Raw genomic sequence first — 18,362 nt, forward strand, 5'->3', positions numbered from 1 at the left:
TTTATTTCAATGTTATTTTTAGACAGTGATGTCTATAAAGTAAACGTGGATTCGGGCATTTTAAGCCATGAAACTATAACAAGTTCTTCCCTAAGCTGCTCTGAGGAAACTTTGGGAAAGAAGCTCCTGAGGACACTAAGTATGTAAATACAAAATATATATATCAGGGTTAGTGCACTGAATTGTGCCATCTTATTTAAAATTATCAATAATATGCATAATTTCATTGCTTTCTTCCTTTCTTCTGTACCTGGTTTTTTTTCCCAAATGTAGAAGTAGGGCAGATGACTAGTTGTATTTTGTCTACATGACTAACCATTACCCTTTATGTTCTCTCAGGGATCATGTTTCCAAATGAGTTGGTTTTACATATAGTATGATAGAACTGGACTTTACTCATCAGCTGGGATATACTGGATATGATCTCTGTTTCTCAAAGTTACTACTAGCGCTCTTGTTAGTATTTGCATTATACTAAAGAGCCTCCTAGATTTTATAAAGATAAAAGGTATACAGACATCATATGAAGCTGTGATTAGAAATTCTTTTTATCAGGTAGACGGTGCCCAGTACAACTGGGATTTTTTTCCTGCCACATGTTTTGTTCTCTGATTATATCTCTTGCTACTTGACCGATTCCACTGGTAGAGCAGGATTCCAGGCTCCTAGGCAGCAGTCTGCCAGCTGATTCCCATGGTTGAACAGGGGTTCTAGTTCAATAACCTAAAGGCTGATTCCCCTGTTTTAAGCTAGATTCCTGGCTCTTAGGCAATAGAATGTGAGCGGATTTCACCAGTTGATCAAGCACGTTAGACATCAGCCTGTAGGCTGATTTCCCTGGTTTAGAGTGCTCCCAAGGCTCCAGTCTTCAAATTATTTTTTAAATTTTATTTATGACATTTATATCCTGCATTTGCCTGAGTAGAACTCAGGTTCAATGTGACATGCATAACAATTAGAAAAGTATGAACATGTTCAAAATATATTAACAGAAAGTAAAATACATCATATAATGTTAGACCAGTAAAACTTGAGTTAGGAACAAATGCAATTAAATACGTAGGGCCTTTTTTACAAAGCCACGCTACTGATTCTCAGTGCGGCAAATGAGAGAAAGCCCATTCAATTCCTATGGGCTTCCTCTCATTTGTCATGTGGGAATCTCTAGGGCAGCTTTGTAAAAGAAGCCCTTAGTGTTTTAAGCTAGTTAATTGAAATATGGAGGAAAAAGGTAAAGGGCTGGGATTAACTGGGTAGACAGGAGTAGTGGGAGGTGAGATGAGGTAAAAATTAATGCCATGAGTTTTTTTTTAGTTATTATTTCAGATATAATTGATAAACAATCACTATCAAGCCTAAGCTTGTACATAAAAGTATACTTTACAATAATAATTAATATAAAGGGAAAAAATTATAAATATATAAGTACAGTCAAGTCCTCATTTTAGATCCAAGATTACCAATAGTGGAGAAAAAGAAGATTAAACATTTTAAGGTAAATTTAGAAACCTGTCTAACATCTAAGTGTCATATATTAACAGAGCTCAAATAAATGTCAGTAAATATTAACATTCGACCCCAAAGAGTGTGTGGTTACAAGGAATTCTGTAAGCTGGGATGGCTCGAAGAAAACATATTTTACTGATTGGAATCTGAACATACATTTACAAGGGTATCGAAGATGAAAGATAGCCCCAATCTGAAGAACTCCAGGATTAAGCAGCAAAAATTGCCTATGCCTTTTCTGGGTCTCTTTAGTTACATCTGGGAATATTGAAATTTTAAGACCTATAAATTCTTTATTTTTCTTTTTGAAGAACATTTTCATAATCCATACTTTATCCAAAATTAACGCAACAGTTGCCAATAAAGTAGAAGGAACTGCCAGATCCGTATCAGAGGATTCTAGAATAGCTGAAACATCCAAAAGGGGTTCAGCTTGATTAGTGGAAACTTGTGCTTCTGTTGGTTTATTTGGAAGGTAATATACCTGTGAAAATGGGGGAATAGTATCTTCTTTAAGTGCAAAAATTTCCTTAAAATATCTCTTCAATATTTCCCTGGGTGTAACCGATAACACCCTAGGGAAATTCAAAAATCTTAAATTGTTTGATCTCAGTGAGTTTTCTAAAGTCTCAAACTTCCTCCGCATAATCATATTATCTTTTATCACAGTTTTTGGTTTATTTGAAATTGAGCAACATTTTTTTCCTGAGTCTCAACTTTCTCTACGGTTTTCTTTATTTCATTATTTACTATTTCCATTTCCTCTTCTAATTTTTTTGTCCTGGTCTCAAGAACCTGGGTTTGAGGACATAAAACCTTGCCCAGGTTAACAATTAAGGCCCAAAGTTTTTCCAGAGTCACTTCAGTTGGTTTCTCTTGTAAAAATTGTGGAAAATTTAAAGTCTGTACCTTATCAGTAGAACTATTCTCTTCAGCTTTCATTTCACTTGCATTCAAACAATCTCCCGTAGTTCCCCTGGAGGCAGAGTCTCTAAATTAAGGGAGTTTAACACTCCTTTGTTCTCCAGTTGCTCTCCCTGGGATCCCAATCTCTCACTCTCAGCTTCCTCTCCCGGCAGCCGAAGAAGAGATTGCTCTGGAGAGCTCACACACCAAGGCTGCGGGGGGGGGGCTTAGAGTGACATCAAGCAGGGGCGTCGTCGGATCTCCACCCTGCCGAACGCCGTCAACATGCTGCCGCCCGCTCGCTCAATCACCTCCGATCTCCGCAAAAAAGACTCTATGGGAACCCGACACTGAAGCTGTGGGCCGGCTTGGGGTCCCTGCAGCAGCCGACCTTCCTCTTCACTTCGGCATTTTTTTTCGAAGAATTAGGACTGCACGGAGCACCACGACAGGATCAAACCACCATCTTGGATCTAATGCCATGAGTTTATTTGAGAAGAGTGCTTATTTCCTTAAAGGATAGACTGAAGAAGCAAGTTTTCGATAGACTTCGGAATAACAAATAATCATCGGTGCATTTGATGGTTTTAGGTAAGGAGTTCCAAATTTTAGTGCCTTGATATGAAAAGTTAGCAGTATGGCTTGTTTTGTAGGTTAATTTCTTACAATTTGGGAAATGTAAGATAAGATATTCTCTAGATGATTTAGAGGCATTACGTGAGGGTTATTCAATGAGGTGTTCCAATACCAAATTATCCAAACTCAGACAGACAACCAGGTTGCAATGTTTTATGTCATAATTAACTCTCTACCTGGTACGTGCTTTACAAAAATACATATAAGTCCACCACTTGCAAGTAAATCTCTCACTATGATATCGTACGTTCTAAGAGGAAAAGACTTCAGATACTCAGTCCTCACTGTTACTTGTCACACAGTGGACCGTGTCGCTCAGCGTTTACTTTTGAAATTTAACTTTTCTTTTGTAAATCAGCTGGCGAGCATTCTCATAAGTCAAAAAAACCTCGTTTTTCTGCTCATTATTCAAACTTTTTTTATATATATTTTTTACTTATTAGGTTTTACATTTTGTAATAAGAATGAACTGGTACTTAGCTGCTGTTTGCTCTGGAACTAATGGGTACACCCGACAGCGAGCTCCTGTTTCTCTGGTGCTTCTTAAGGAACTGAACTCAAAGTTTTCTACAACACCCTGATATACATGTAGGCATCCATCTTGTGTCCTATTGCTGTCTGGGGATGTCAGGGGGACCAGTTTACTAAAACTGCTGGTTCTTCCTACATCCCAATAGCTTGATTTTGTGCATTTTGCACTTGAACAGGTTTTTTTTGTGTGAAAATGGACCAAAAAAAATGTCCAAATCACAAAATAGTATTTTTTAAAAAAATGGTAAGATGTTTTTCTTTTTCAAAAATGACCTTTTTTCCTATTTAGATTTTGGACGTTTTTTGCAAAACGTCCAAAGTCGGACTTAGACGTCATAATTGGCTCGCAGACTGCATTTGCTTTACTTATGCCCAGGCTGGTCTGATTCTGGAGGATCACGTAACAGCTCATATCAGAGCGATAGCTGCATCATTAGCCCACTTGAAATCAGCCTCCAAAGAAGACATTTGCAGAGCTGCAACATGGATTTCAGTCCTCATATTTGTGTCTCACTACTGTCTAGAACAGGGGTGTCCAACCTCAGCCCTCACCAGGTTTTCAGGATTTCCCACAATGGAGGAAACCTTGGTGTAGAACAAGATTCCTGGTGCGACAGGAATTTAATTTGGGATCTAGATTCCAACTCTTCCCCCCTCCCCTCCAAGCCCATTTGTTTCTATTCCAGGCTATTAAAAGGAAGAAAGAAAATACCAAAAACAAATTACAGTTCTCTGGCTCTTAGGCCTTGCCTTTTGCAGGCGTCTTCCTTACCTTTTTATTTATAACAGCCTGGTATCTAGGGATTTCCATCAGTGTGAAGATATCATCCTGCTTATCCTATAGCAGATGTTCTCCGAGGACAGCAGGATGAATATCTACACTGCCTTCTTCACTTCCTCCTTGGAGTTGTATTTTATCACCTATTATACTAGACAGCTGGTCCTGCGTGGCGATGGTAGTCAAGAAGATGCAGGCATGTGTCATGGATTGCTTCCAGAAAGTTTGCTGTGCAAGGCTCTGTCAGATGACATCACCCATCAGTGTGGCTATTCATCTTGCTGTCTTCAGAGAACATCTGCTACAAGTGAGTAACTTCACTTTCAGTGGAGAAAGACGAATAATGGAATTCCAAAGGATTGGAGCACTGCCTTTGTAACATGTATAAATAATTTGTAAATGGAAACGATAAGTGAGGTGTTTTAAATATGCGGATGACACAAAATTATTCAAAGTTATTAATTCACGAGAACATTTTGAGAAATTGCAGAAGAACTTTGTAAAAGTGGGAGACTGGGTATCCAGATAGAAGGTGGGAAATTTAATGTGGACAAACACAAAGTAATACACATAGGGAAGAATAACTCAAATTATAGTTACATGATGTTGGATTCCACATTAGGAGTTAGTCGCTTAAAAGGATCTAGGTATCATTGGGGATAATATGTTGAAATCATCTGATGAATTTGCAGCAGTAGCTAAAAAGGCAAATAGAATGTTAAGAATTATTTGTAAAGGAATAGAGATAAAATCAGAGAATATCATAATGCCTCTGTATTGCTCCATGATGCAACTACACCATGAGTTTTATGTGCAATTCTGGTCGCCACATCTCAAAAAAAGATACAACACAATTAAAAAAGATACAGCGAAGGACAACAAATGATAAAGAACATGAAATGACTTTGAGGAAAGGTTAAAGATGTTAGAGCTCTTCCCAGGGGCGTAGCCAGACATCAGATTTTGTGTGGGCCTAAGGAAGAACTGGGTGGGCACCAATTGACTGGAGTACACAGAGACAGCAAGGGATAGTGACCCCAGACAAAAGTAAAAGAAAGGATAAAAGGCTTAAGCAAAAAGAAGAGGCAAGATGTTATGATTCTACTGAGACAGGCAGGGGAATGACTGGGACTTGCTTCTGATTGGCCTGTCAGGGATTGAGCTGACGTCTGAAGCAGCAGGCGTCAGAAGTGTGCTGGTTGTTACCAGTGTGTCCTTGATTGCTTCTCTGCAGTGCAGCTGGGTCTGTCCTCTGCCTCATTTCTTCCCGCCTCTGTTAGCAGCCTTTTTGTCCATGGTAAGCTCGTTCCTGCTTTGTTTGTTTAGTTTCCCTTTTTTCAGTGTTAACCCTTTATGTGCAGAGCTTGGTATTTGCCTTCTGTGAGCCCTGCCTCTGTTAGGCAGCCTTTCTGTCCATGGTAAGCTTGTTCTTGCTTGTTTGTTTAGTTTCCCTTTACTCAGTGTTAACCCTTTATGTTCAGTGCTTGGTATTTGCCTTCTGTGAGCCCTGCTTTTTTTAGGCAGCCTTTCTCTGGTGCCTGCCTTATCCCTTTCTGTACTCTTGTGTGCCTGCTTCTTTCCTGTCCTTATATTTAAAGCAGCCTTTTCCTTCAGTTTTTCCCTGTTCAGCCATTCCTGTGGAGCTTCGCTCTTGTAGGTTCTGTATCTATAGTGTCCCATTCTGACCCCTGCTTTCCCTTTTTCCCTGTGGGTTTTGCCCTCCGCTAGTTGAGTTACTGTGTAGCCTTTGTTTGTATTCTCTTCCTCTTGTCGTAGTCAATATCCGCCAGTTTTGTCTGTTGCCCTTCCCTTTCTGTCACTGGCTGGCGCTGTGTGTGCTGCTTGAGCTCCAGTCCCTTCGGGGACCCCTTGTTCTTTTCCCTTCTGTAGTGTATGATTCGGTTCCAGTTTGGCCTTGCAGCCCGTACGCTTGGACTCTATGAGTGGGTTCCAGATCGGCCTTGCGGCCCACCTGAGTGGTCTATCTCCCTTTTCTGGTGGTGCTTGTTGATTGCCTAAGTGTGCGGGGCCCTGTGGCCCACGGTATTGCTTAGCGCCTGATTGGTCTTCCCTAGGCCTTGGCCAAGGTCCTTCCTAAGCCTTGGCCTAGGCACAAGGGCTCACGATCAGATTAACACAAGGCAAATAGAAAAAGTAACAAACCTGTGAGAAGAGTCGACTGCAGTAGTGCTGAACAAAAAATGCTGAGGCAGCAATGAGAAAAGTGAAGCCGGCAAGGCTATTTAAAGTGATGAAAAGGCGGGAAAAAGGCAGGCATGGTCAAACAAACCAAAGAAGTGACGCAAGTGCATCACATGATGACATGCACAGCAGAGGGGGCAGGGTGAGCAAAAATCAAAAATGATAACGTGACAGTATAAGAAGAACTGTACAGTGAAAAAAACAGAAGAGGAAAAGGAAAAAAAAAGTATTAAAGGTAAACGAAACAGAAACTAAAGAAGCTATAACAAAAATGAAATGAAAATACTGTTATGTGTAAGGGGCATATAATAAAGACACTAGCTGTAAAATCCGAAATAATGAAAAAAAAGTGAAGGAAAAAAAACACTCATTCAGGATTTTCAAGAAGACCTTTCCAACATGATACTGGTCACTATGGGTATCGAATCACTATACACCAATGTTTCTCAGTTAGAATCTCTCATCATTATAGAAGAAGTATTAAGAACTAAAAACACCCATAGATGCATACCTAATCATCTCATCATCACTCTCGCTAGTATAGCCCTCACCAATAATTTTTTCTGTTTTCAGGGAATTTTAAATCAACAGATAAAGGGCACTATGATGGGTGCAGCCATGGCCCCAGACTTAGCAAACTTATATGTCGCTCATTTTGAAGGAACCTTCCTTACCACGCATCCATACAAAAACAATATTGTGTTCTACAAATGATACATCAACGACATTTTTATTATATGGCAAAGAGATACAAGTACTCTACAGGAATTCCACACCTGGTTAAACCTATGAGATGAAAATTTGAAATTCAAGATGCAACATAGTTCTACTCACATTGGCTTCCTGGATCTCCTCATTACCAAGACAGATGGACGCCTGAAGACCAGCCTCTTCAGAAAACCTACAGATCGCAACACCTACCTATATTACCAGAGCTACCATTATCTAGCCTTAAAGAAAAATTTACCTCTAAGTCAGTTTCTGGGCCTGAGAACAATTTGTACAGACCTTGAAGACTACGTTCACAAGGCTCACCATTTACACCAAAGATTTTGCAATAGAGGCTATCCTACCAGGCATATCATCACCGGACACCATAGAGCCATCATGACCAGCAGAGAAGAACTCCTTCAGTCTCAAACACCTAAAGTGAAACCTGATTTAGTCTGTACTCTTTGATATTCACAGCTGTCTAAAAACATACAGAAGAGCATACGGCGCCACTGGCACTTACTTGAAGGCCATACCTGTTTTAAAGATAAACGTCTGATCATAGCTCACTCTAGAGACCGTAATCTCAAAGAAAAACTTGTGCCCTCCTGCCTAACAAGGCCATATTCACTTCTCTGGTCATTCTAGCTGTGGCACATGCAGTGTCTGTAAGCACTCCTTGGAAATGATGACCTTTATCCGCTCACAGAGTCAGAGATCATATACTCTCTGACATAACTCCAACAGTAACACCACTATCGTTATATACTTCATTATTTGTCCCTGCAATTTGCTTTACATCGGCAAGACCATCCGGGTGGTTAAAACGTGGATTATAGAGCATCGCAGTAACATCAAATGCAACAATATGGAATAACTAGTGCAACAATGGGAATAACTAGTGAGGTAATTAAATTCGCCGATGACACAAAATTATTCAGGGTCGTCAAGTCGCAGGAGGAATGTGAACGATTACAGGAGGACCTTGCGAGACTGGGAGATTGGGCGTGCAAGTGGCAGATGAAGTTCAATGTTGACAAGTGCAAAGTGATGCATGTGGGTAAGAGGAACCCGAATTATAGCTACGTCTTGCAAGGTTCCGCGTTAGGAGTTACGGATCAAGAAAGGGATCTGGGTGTCGTCGTCGATGATACGCTGAAACCTTCTGCTCAGTGTGCTGCTGCGGCTAGGAAAGCGAATAGAATGTTGGGTGTTATTAGGAAGGGTATGGAGTCCAGGTGTGCGGATGTTATAATGCCGTTGTATCGCTCCATGGTGCGACCGCACCTGGAGTATTGTGTTCAGTACTGGTCTCCGTATCTCAAAAAAGATATAGTAGAATTGGAAAAGGTACAGCGAAGGGCGACGAAAATGATAGTGGGGATGGGACGACTTTCCTATGAAGAGAGGCTGAGAAGGCTAGGGCTTTTTAGCTTGGAGAAGAGACGGCTGAGGGGAGATATGATAGAAGTGTATAAAATAATGAGTGGAATGGATCGGGTGGATGTGAAGCGACTGTTCACGCTATCCAAAAATACTAGGACTAGAGGGCATGAGTTGAAGCTACAGTGTGGTAAATTTAAAACGAATCGGAGAAAATTTTTCTTCACCCAACGTGTAATTAGACTCTGGAATTCGTTGCCGGAGAACGTGGTACGGGCGGTTAGCTTGACGGAGTTTAAAAAGGGGTTAGATAGATTCCTAAAGGACAAGTCCATAGACCGCTATTAAATGGACTTGGAAAAATTCCGCATTTTTAGGTATAACTTGTCTGGAATGTTTTTACGTTTGGGGAGCGTGCCAGGTGCCCTTGACCTGGATTGGCCACTGTCGGTGACAGGATGCTGGGCTAGATGGACCTTTGGTCTTTCCCAGTATGGCACTACTTATGTACTTATGTACTTATGTAATATTAAGGCTCCGCTTGTTCAGCATTGCCTTGAGACTGGCCATATTATAGAAGACTTGAAAGTTTTTGTTTTCAAAGCATTCCAACAGAACTGGAGGAGAAACAATTTGAATAAGATTCTTCTACAAGAGGAGCAGAGACTTATTTTTCACTTTAAAAGCCAGGCCCCTTTTGGTCTTAACCTAGACATAGACTACACACCCTTTCTGTGTTGCAACCAACATGCTACAATATTTTCCCCAACATAGCTATCCTTCTACAGCATAAAGTATATGCCCCACTACCTTAGCAGTTAGTTGCTACACATGCTACATCCATGGTTTTGCCACACCACAGTATATATCTGACATGTATATACCCATACAGGTGCTTGAACAGATTTTAATCTTTTGTTTAATCTTCATCACGATCATTTCACTATTTGCAGGTTTGCTGTATATAAACCATTTACTATAACAGGTCTTCATTACACATGGAGGGGCATAATCGAAAGGGGCGCCCAGGTTTTCCTGAGGACATCCTCGCAGGACGTCCCGGTGAACGGATGGGCAGCCATCTTTCGTTTCAATAATATGGTCGGGGACGCCCAAATCGCAAAATTTAGGTCGACCTTAGAGATGGTCGACCCGTTTTTCAGCCATAAAGGAAACCGAGGACGCCCATCTCGGAAACGACCAAATCCAATCCATTTGGTCGTGGGAGGAGCCAGCATTTGTAGTGCACTGGTCCCCCTGACATGCCAAGACACCATCCGGGCAGCCTAGGGGGCACTGCAGTGGACTTCAGAAATTGCTCCCAGGTGCATAGCTCCCTTACCTTGTGTGCTGAGCCCCCCAAAACCCACGCCCCACAACTGTATACCACTGCCATAGCCCTTATGGATGAAGGGGGGCACCTAGATGTGGCTACAGTAGATTTCGGGTGGGTTTTGGAGGGCTCACATTTACCACCACAAGTGTAACAGGTAGGGGCGGGATGGGCCTGGGTCCGCCTGCCTGAAGTGCACTGCACCCACTAAAACTGCTCCAGGGACCTGCGTACTGCTGTCATGGAGCTGGGTATGATATTAGAGGGTGGCAAAAATATTTTTAAAAATTTTTTTGAGGGTGGGAGGGGGTTAGTGACCACTGAGGGAGTAAGGGGAGTTCATCCCCGATTCCCTTCGGTGGTTATCTGGTCATTTAGGACACATTTTTGTGACTTGGCCGTAAGAAAAAAAGGACCAGATAAAGTTGTCCAAGTGTTCATCAGGGACACCCTTCTTTTTTCCATTATTGGCCGAGGACGCCCATGTGTTAGGCACGCCCCAGTCCCGCCTTCGCTACGCTTCCAACACGCCCCTGTGAATTTTGGTCGTCCCCGCGACGGAAAGCAGTTGAGGATGTCCAAAATCGGCTTTCGATTATGCCGATTTGGGCGACCCTGTGAGAAGGATGCCCATCTTGCGATTTGTGTTGAAAGATCGGCGCCCTTCTCTTTCGAAAATAAGCCTGATGTTGTATCATATATTATTTGTGCCATAACTGTTTTCATCAATCCACAAACCTTCTCCAGCTACACAGTCTTTTCACTCACCATGCCTTTCTCCACAGTTCAGTACTCTCAATTTTACACTGACATTTTCTGCCATACCTACCTTATTTTCTGTTCACAGTGACCCCTTCCTTCCTTACAAGCGTTATTATACACCCCTTACACGTAACAGTTTTTTCATCATTTCGGATTTCACAGCTAGTAGTCTTTATTATATGCCCCTTATTTTAACTTGGGCATTGAGCCCATCCCCATCCTCACCCAGAAACCCAACAACATTAAAATTTATTGTTGGTTGGTTTCTGAGTGGGGGTATGCTCTTCACTGCTTAGGGGGGGAAAAGGTATATCTGATTTATAAATATAACTTTTTTCCCCTAGGCAGTGAAAAGCCCACTCCCACCCAGAAGCCCACCACCACCATTACACTGTACATTTAAACATATTTATTTTACCTGGGCAGCTGGGCTTGAGAGTCCAGCATTTCTTCTCTCTCCTTTCACCTCCATCCGTGTGCATCTCCTTCCTCTGACTTTCCTTCCCTCCATCCCAGTCCAACATTTCTCCTTTCTTCCCTGCCCTCCACTCCATCCATGTCCAACATTTCTCCTCTCTCCCCTCCCCTCCATCCATGTCCAGCATTTCTCCTCTCTCCCCTTCCCTCCATCCATGTCCAGCATTTCTTCTGCCCTCCCCTCCATCCATCCATGTCCAGCAACTCTCCTCTCTCCCCTGCCCTCCCCTCCGTCCATCCATGTCCACCAGCTCTCCTCTCTCCCCTGCCATCTCCTCCATCTATCCATATCCAGCAATTCTCCTCTATCCCCTTCCTTCCCCTCCCCTCCATGTCCAGCAATTTCTCCTCTCTCCCCTGCCCTCCCTTCCCATCCATGTCCAGTGACTCTCTTTGCTCACATCCTTCCCTCCCATCCATGTCCAGTGACTCACCCCAACCCCACCTACCCGCCCTCTTCTCCGCAACATCTCCCTTTTCGTTCCTGCCGCCATGCATTTAAATCTTTTATTTTACTTCAAGTCGTGGCAGCAGCAGTGAAAGCAGCAGGCTCACCTCCAGCCTTCCCTTCCCTCTCAGTGTCCCGCCCTCACAGAAACAGGAAATTACATCAGAGGAAGACGGGACACTAAGAGGGAAGGGAAGACTGGAGGCGAGCCTGCTGCTTTCACTGCCGCTGCTGTAAAATAAAAGATCTAAATGCAGGGTGGCAGGAACGAAAGGAGGGCTGATGGGGAGCTGAGGGCGGGCAGGTGGGGACCGAGAGCTACCTGCTGCTTGGGCTGGAACTGTAACTGTGAGCCACCTGGCAGTGGTAAGCATGGCTTGTGGTACCCTCCAGAGGTCGGTGCCCCCCCTGCCATGCTTACCGCTCTTACTGGGTTGCGCTAGCCCTGGCACAAACCTTGTTCTTCCCTGTGTCTTCCCAAATTCCCGGGTAGGAGGACTGCAGAGCTCCTGTTGTTGCTGCCTACTGAGCTGAGCACTGCGACATGATAGATTTCCTGAAAGCACTGTGCACTCCCACAGCAGCCTAACCAAGATCGTGCCGATTGGAGCATCAAGAGAAACTGGGTGGGCCTGAACCGTGATTGGGTGGGCCCTGTGCCCACCCGTAGCTACACCCCTGCACAGGTGTCTTAGCAGGTCAAGTATAGCTGCTTGAAAGTCATTTGAAATCTTTGGCGAGCCCCAATGAAGTTTTGATTAAAGAGAAAATGCTGTCTTCAAGCAAAACTGGAAAATTTTAACTAAAGAAGTGTAATTTGTGCTTTATTAAATATTTCTTTAATGTCTGATCTGCTGTGGAACTGTATAAGAAACATTTCCATTTCATCAAGCAGATCAATCCAGACTGGTGGGTTGTGTCCATCTACCAGCAGGTGGAGATAGAGAGCAATATTTTGCCTCCCTATATGTGGTCATGTGCTGCCGGAAACTCCTCAGTATGTTCTCTGTCTCAGCAGGTGGTGGTCACACACAGCAGCAGCTCTGGCTAGGTCTCCAAGCCTACTCATTTAGGTTTTGTTGAGTACCTGGGGTTGAGGGCTCTTCCTGAGCAAATGCAAACCTGGTGGTGACAGGTCCCTCCTTTTCTCCCCCCTCCCGCTGGCTCCGTTGAAAAAAAAAAACGTCTTTTTTAAAAAACGTCCAAAAAGGGCGTTTATTTCAGCTGCTCACTGGGACTCCAATTCGTTGCAGCTCGGAGTGAGAAGCAGGTAATTTTACCTTTTATAGCGGGCAGGGGGTTCCCCGAATGGTCTCCTCATGGCTTATGGCGTTGGAGGGCAAGGGCGCGAAAAGACGCTCCCTGGACCGCGTGCGCGCGTCTAGCGGGGAAGCGGGGGGTTCGAAGGCAGAGTCGCCTTTTTTGGGCCCCTTTTCGGAGTCGGGAGAGTTTCCCGATTTTTCCTCCAGTGCGGCGGGTTTTCCCGCCTAAGGCGCCCATCCCCCGCTGGCCGCCCTCCCGGTTTTGGCCAGCCACGCTGCTCGGACGGCTTCTTCTTGGGCTGTCCTCGAGGTGGGAAACGTTAATCCTATGGTCGCCCTTGACTTGGGCGACGGTAAGAAGGCGGCGAAATTAAAGCGCCATTCTTCCCGCGCGGCTCCGCAGAGTGTCACGCCTGACGCCATTTTGGATGCGCAGCGCACCTCTCCCCCGCTCTTGGGAGCGCAGGTTGAGAGTGCCTCTAGGGCCGTGGCCCAGGCTGCAGAAGTGCACAGACTGGGGGGTTTCTCCCCTGAGTTCATTTTGCTGCTGCATCAGGCTTTTCTTATGCAAAACGCTGCCCCTGCTCCCCTGTCTGATATGGGTGATGAGGCCTCCATGATCAAGCGCCCTCGGGTGGATCTCCAGGCCCTAGGGGACTCTGTCTCCTCTGATGTGGATGAGGGCAGCGTATCTGAGTTCTCCCAAAGGTCCTTAGGGGATTCTTTGGAGGAGACTGATCCTCGCTCGGATGGAGCGGATGACCCCTCTGCAGCGTGGCTTTTTCGCTCAGAGTATTTACCCAACCTGTTAGTGCAGGCCATGAGCGTTTTGAAAATTTCCTCTCCAGAGGAAGGCCCTCTCTCAGCCTCAGCTGGCTCAGCCATTATGCTGGGAACTAAGCGCCCGCCTAGAACCTTCCATGTTCATGAAGCCATGCAGACTTTAATTTTGGCTCAATGGGATTCCCCTGAAGCGAGCCTTAAAGTAGCCAGGGCTATGTCCCGTCTGTATCCTATGCCTGAGGGGGAACGGGAAGCCTTTCTCTGGCCTACAGTGGAGTTTTTAATCACTGCGGTGACTAAGAAAATGGCTCTGCCGGTGGAAGGTGGCACTGCCCTGAAGGACGCTCAGGACAGGAGATTGGAGGCGGCCTTAAAGTTGGCCTTTGAGGCGGCCGCCCTGAGTTTGCAAGCCTCAGTTTGCGGCTCCTATGTGGCCAGTGCATGCCTGACTGTTTTGCAGCGGGCTTCCCCCTCGGATTCTTCCTTGAGGGCAGACTGGCCGGCCCTGGAGTCGGGCTTGGCCTACTTGACAGACTTGCTGTATGATGTCTTGAGAGCCTCGGCTAAAGGTATGGCTCAGACAGTCTCTGCCCGGCGGTGGCTCTGTCTTAAACACTGGTCGGCTGACCATGCCTCAAAATCTCACCTAGCCAAGTTGCCTTTTAAAGGCAAGCTGCTCTTTGGGGACGAACTGGACAAGATTGTGACGGAGCTCGGTACGTCTAAGGGCAAGAGGTTGCCGGAGGTCAGGGCACGGGCCGGCAGTGCTCGCCCTGATTCCTCCAAGGGCCGATTTCAGGAAGCCCGTCGGTATCGCCCAGGCAAGTCGACCGCCTCTCCCTCCTCTTCCTTCAAGCGGAACTTCTCCCCCGAGCAGCATTCCTTTCGCAGGGACCGCCGTCCCGGAGGTTCGTCCTCTAGCCCTCCCCAGGGTCTTGTACCCAATGACGGGGCCCTGGTCCATGGCCTAGAGCAGATAGGAGGACGGCTATCCTCGTTTCTGGGAGAGTGGACCAGGGTATCTTCAGACGCTTGAGTTCTGGAAGTCATCAGAGACGGCTACAAGTTGGAGTTCTGCTGGCCCTTGAGAGACGGGTTTGTGAACTGTCCCTGCAAGTCTCCAGTCAAAGCTGTGGCAGTGCAGCAGACTTTGGACAACCTGATCCGCCTGGGCGCGGTGGTCCCAGTGCCAGTAGATCAACTTGGCAAGGGACGTTACTCCACTTACTTTGTGGTGCCAAAGAAGGGAGGTTCTGTTTGGCCTATTCTCGACCTCAAGGGAGTCAATTGGGCCTTGAAAATACGGCACTTCCGGATGGAGACTCTCCGCTCCGTAATAGCTGAGGTGAAAAAAGGAGAATTCCTGGCATCCTTGGACATCAAGGAAGCTTACTTACATATTCCCATCTGGCTGCCTCATCAGCGCTTCCTGCGTTTTGCAGTCCTGGGTCGCCACTTCCAGTTCAGAGCCCTCCCATTCGGGTTGGCTACTGCTCTGTGGACCTTCTCCAAAGTAATGGTGGTCATCGCGACTTACCTCCGCAAGGAAGGAGTGCAAGTCCATCCCTATCTGGATGACTGGCTGATCCGAGCCCCCTCATGCAGAGTGTGGGATAGCTACGGGCAGGGTTATTGCTCTTCTGAGCTCCCTGGGATGGATCGTCAACTGGGAAAAGAGTCAGCTGCGCCTGACTCAGTCCCTGGAGTATCTGGGAGTTCAATTCAACACCCAAGTAGGCAGAGTATTCCTGCCAGACAACCGGAGCGTCAAGCTTTGGACCCAGGTGGACCAGTTCCTAGCATCCTCTACTCTTCGGGCTGGGACTATGTGCAGCTGTTGGGCTCCATGACGGCTACGATGGACGTAGTGTCCTGGGACAGGGCCCATATGAGACCACTACAGCACTCTCTTCTGCGGCGGTGGACTCTAGTTTCGGAGGATTACACTGTACGCCTTCCCTTGGATCCAGCGGTGCGTAAGGTGCTGAGTTGGTGGCTGAGGCCAGACAAGCTATCCGCAGGAATGCCTCTCACAATCCCGGAGTGGGTTGTTGTCACGACGGACGCCTGTTTGACGGGCTGGGGAGCCCACTGCCTGGGAAGGACAGCGCAGGGGCTCTGGTCTCCTGCGGAAGCGAAGTGGTCTATCAACCTTCTGGAACTCCGAGCTTCGGTTGGCGCTTCTAGAGTTTCTCCCGGTCCTGGTGCTGAGGCCAGTACGGGTCCTGTCGGACAATGCCACGACTGTGGCCTATGTCAATCGCCAGGAAGGTACCAGGAGCATCCCTCTAGCCAAGGAGGCCATGAAGCTATGCCTGTGGTTGGAAGCGAATCTGGAACAGCTGTCGGCGGCCCACATTGCGGGAGTCATGAATGTCAAGGCGGACTTTCTCAGTCGCCATACTTTGGATCCCGGAGCGTGGCAGCTGTCGGCTCGGGCGTTCTTGGACATCACAAAGCGCTGGAGCCAGTCGAGCCTGGATCTGATGGCGTCCTCGGCCAATTGCCAAGTGCCGCGGTTCTTCAGCAGAGGACGGGACCCTCGATCTCTGGGAGTCGATACTCTTCTCCAGCAGTGGCCGGCACAGGAGCTTCTCTACGTGTTCCCGCCCTGGCCCATGATGGGCAGAGTTCTAGGCCGGGTGGCACAGCATCCGGGTCGGGTGATCCTGGTGGGTCCGGATTGGCCCAGACGCCCCTGGTATGCGGACTTAATCAGACTCTCAGTGGACGGCCCTCTGAGGCTGCCAGCAGAGCGGGGCCTTTTGCATCAGGGTCCCGTGGTGATGGAGGATCCCTCCTCCTTTGGTCTTATGGCCTGGCTCTTGAGCGGAAGCGGCTGAGGAAGAAGGGCTTCTCAGACAAGGTCATCGCCACTATGCTGAGAGCGAGGAAGCGCTCTACTTCTACTACTTACGCCAGGGTTTGGCGTACTTTTGCATCGTGGTGCGAGGCAGTCTCTCTATCGCCCTTCACTGCTCCAATATCTTCAGTGTTGGCGTTCCTGCAAGAGGGCCTGGAGAAAGGCCTGTCGCTCAGTTCGCTGAAAGTCCAGGTGGCGGCTCTAGCTTGCTTCAGGAGCCATCTGAAGGGTACTTCCCTGGCTTCACAGCCAGATGTGGTGCGCTTCCTCAAAGGAGTTAATCACCTGCGCCCTCCTCTGCACTCGATAGTGCCTACGTGGAATCTCAATCTGGTGCTACGCGCCTTGCAGAAGCCGCCCTTTGAGCCCTTGTCGAGGGCATCGCTGAAGGACCTGACGTTGAAAGCGGTCTTTTTGGTGGCTATCAATTCAGCCAGAAGAGTTTCCGAGCTCCAGGCACTCTCGTGTCGAGAGCCTTTCCTGCGGTTCACTGAGGCAGGAGTGTTGATTCGCCCAGTGCCTTCCTTTCTGCCCAAGATTGTTTCTCGCTTCCATGTGAATCAGCAGCTTTGTCTACCCTCCTTTCATAGGGAGGATTACCCAGAGGAGTACCCTGCTCTCAAATGTCTGGATGTGAGGCGAGTCATCATCAGATACTTGGAAGTAACCAATGACTTCCGGAAGTCGGATCACCTGTTCGTGCTGTTCGCAGGCCCTAGTAAGGGTCTGTAGGCATCTAAGCCTACTGTGGCACGTTGGGTCAAGGAGACGATTGCGGCAGCTTATGTGGCTGCAGGGAAGCTTCCGCCTATTCAGCTGAAGGCGCACTTTACTAGAGCACAGGCGGCCTCGATGGCACAGTCCAGATCTGTCTCCTTGGAAGAGATTTGTAGAGCGGCAACTTGGGCGTCAGCTCATACCTTCTCACAACATTACCGCTTGGATGTGGCTGCTCGGGCCGAGGCCCAGTTTGGAGCTTCAGTGTTGCGTTCAGGGATTTCCATGTCCCGCCCTGGGTGAGTACTGCTTCGGTACATCCCACCAGTCTATGGATTGATCTGCTTGATGAAATGGAAGGTAAAATTATGTATCATACCTGATAATTTTCTTTCCATTAATCATAGCAGATCAATCCATAGCCCCACCCAGACATCTGTATTGTTTTTGTTCTGGTTATATTTCAGGTTCAAGTTTAGTCTTCAGTTCCTGTTCAGGAGGACTTCGTGTTCAAGTTCTTCCAATTGGATTTTCCTTGAGTTGAAACGATTTTGTGTTACAGTGAGCTGCTGCTTCCTTTCCCCCCGTTTTGGCGATGGCTGGATTGATAACTAAATTATGCTGGCGCTCCCTCCCGCTTCATGCGGCAGTAGGGTAGCTTTGTATCCCTCCCGCTTCGGCGGTGTTTGGGTAAGCCAGCTCCTCCCGCGGTTGCAGTAGCAGGATAAGCCAGATCCCTCCGCATCGGCGGGTGTGGTGTCCCTCCCCCGCTGGGGGGTGGTGAGCTGGGCAGAGTGTCCCTTTTTGCATGTAATTCTCTAAGTGCTAAGTCCTGCAGATGGAGCTTTGATATCGACATACTGAGGAGTTTCCAGCAGCACATGACCACATATAGGGAGGCAAAAGATTGCTCTCTATCTCCACCTGCTGGTAGATGGACACAACCCACCAGTCTTTGGATTGATCTGCTATGATTAATGGAAAGAAAATTATCAGGTATGATACATAATTTTACCGTAGTTGAAATTTTCAAAATTTCTCCTGAGGCTGTTTCCCCTGTGTTT

The 18,362-nt window shown here is 46.7% G+C and overlaps 1 protein-coding gene across 1 annotated transcript in view; it reads left to right on the forward strand.

The window, feature by feature from the left end:
• The window catches only part of CNNM1 (cyclin and CBS domain divalent metal cation transport mediator 1), a 300,200-nt gene that overhangs the window by 276,264 nt on the left and 5,574 nt on the right, over positions 1 to 18,362 (forward strand). Inside the window, exon 11 of the mRNA XM_030204797.1 lies at positions 41 to 139. Within this exon, the coding sequence (XP_030060657.1) occupies positions 41 to 139 (99 nt within the window). The remainder of the gene's footprint in view (positions 1 to 40; positions 140 to 18,362) is intronic.

The sequence above is a fragment of the Microcaecilia unicolor genome, chromosome 5, assembly GCF_901765095.1.
Source record: "Microcaecilia unicolor chromosome 5, aMicUni1.1, whole genome shotgun sequence".
In the NCBI taxonomy this organism is placed as follows: Eukaryota; Metazoa; Chordata; class Amphibia; order Gymnophiona; family Siphonopidae; genus Microcaecilia; species Microcaecilia unicolor.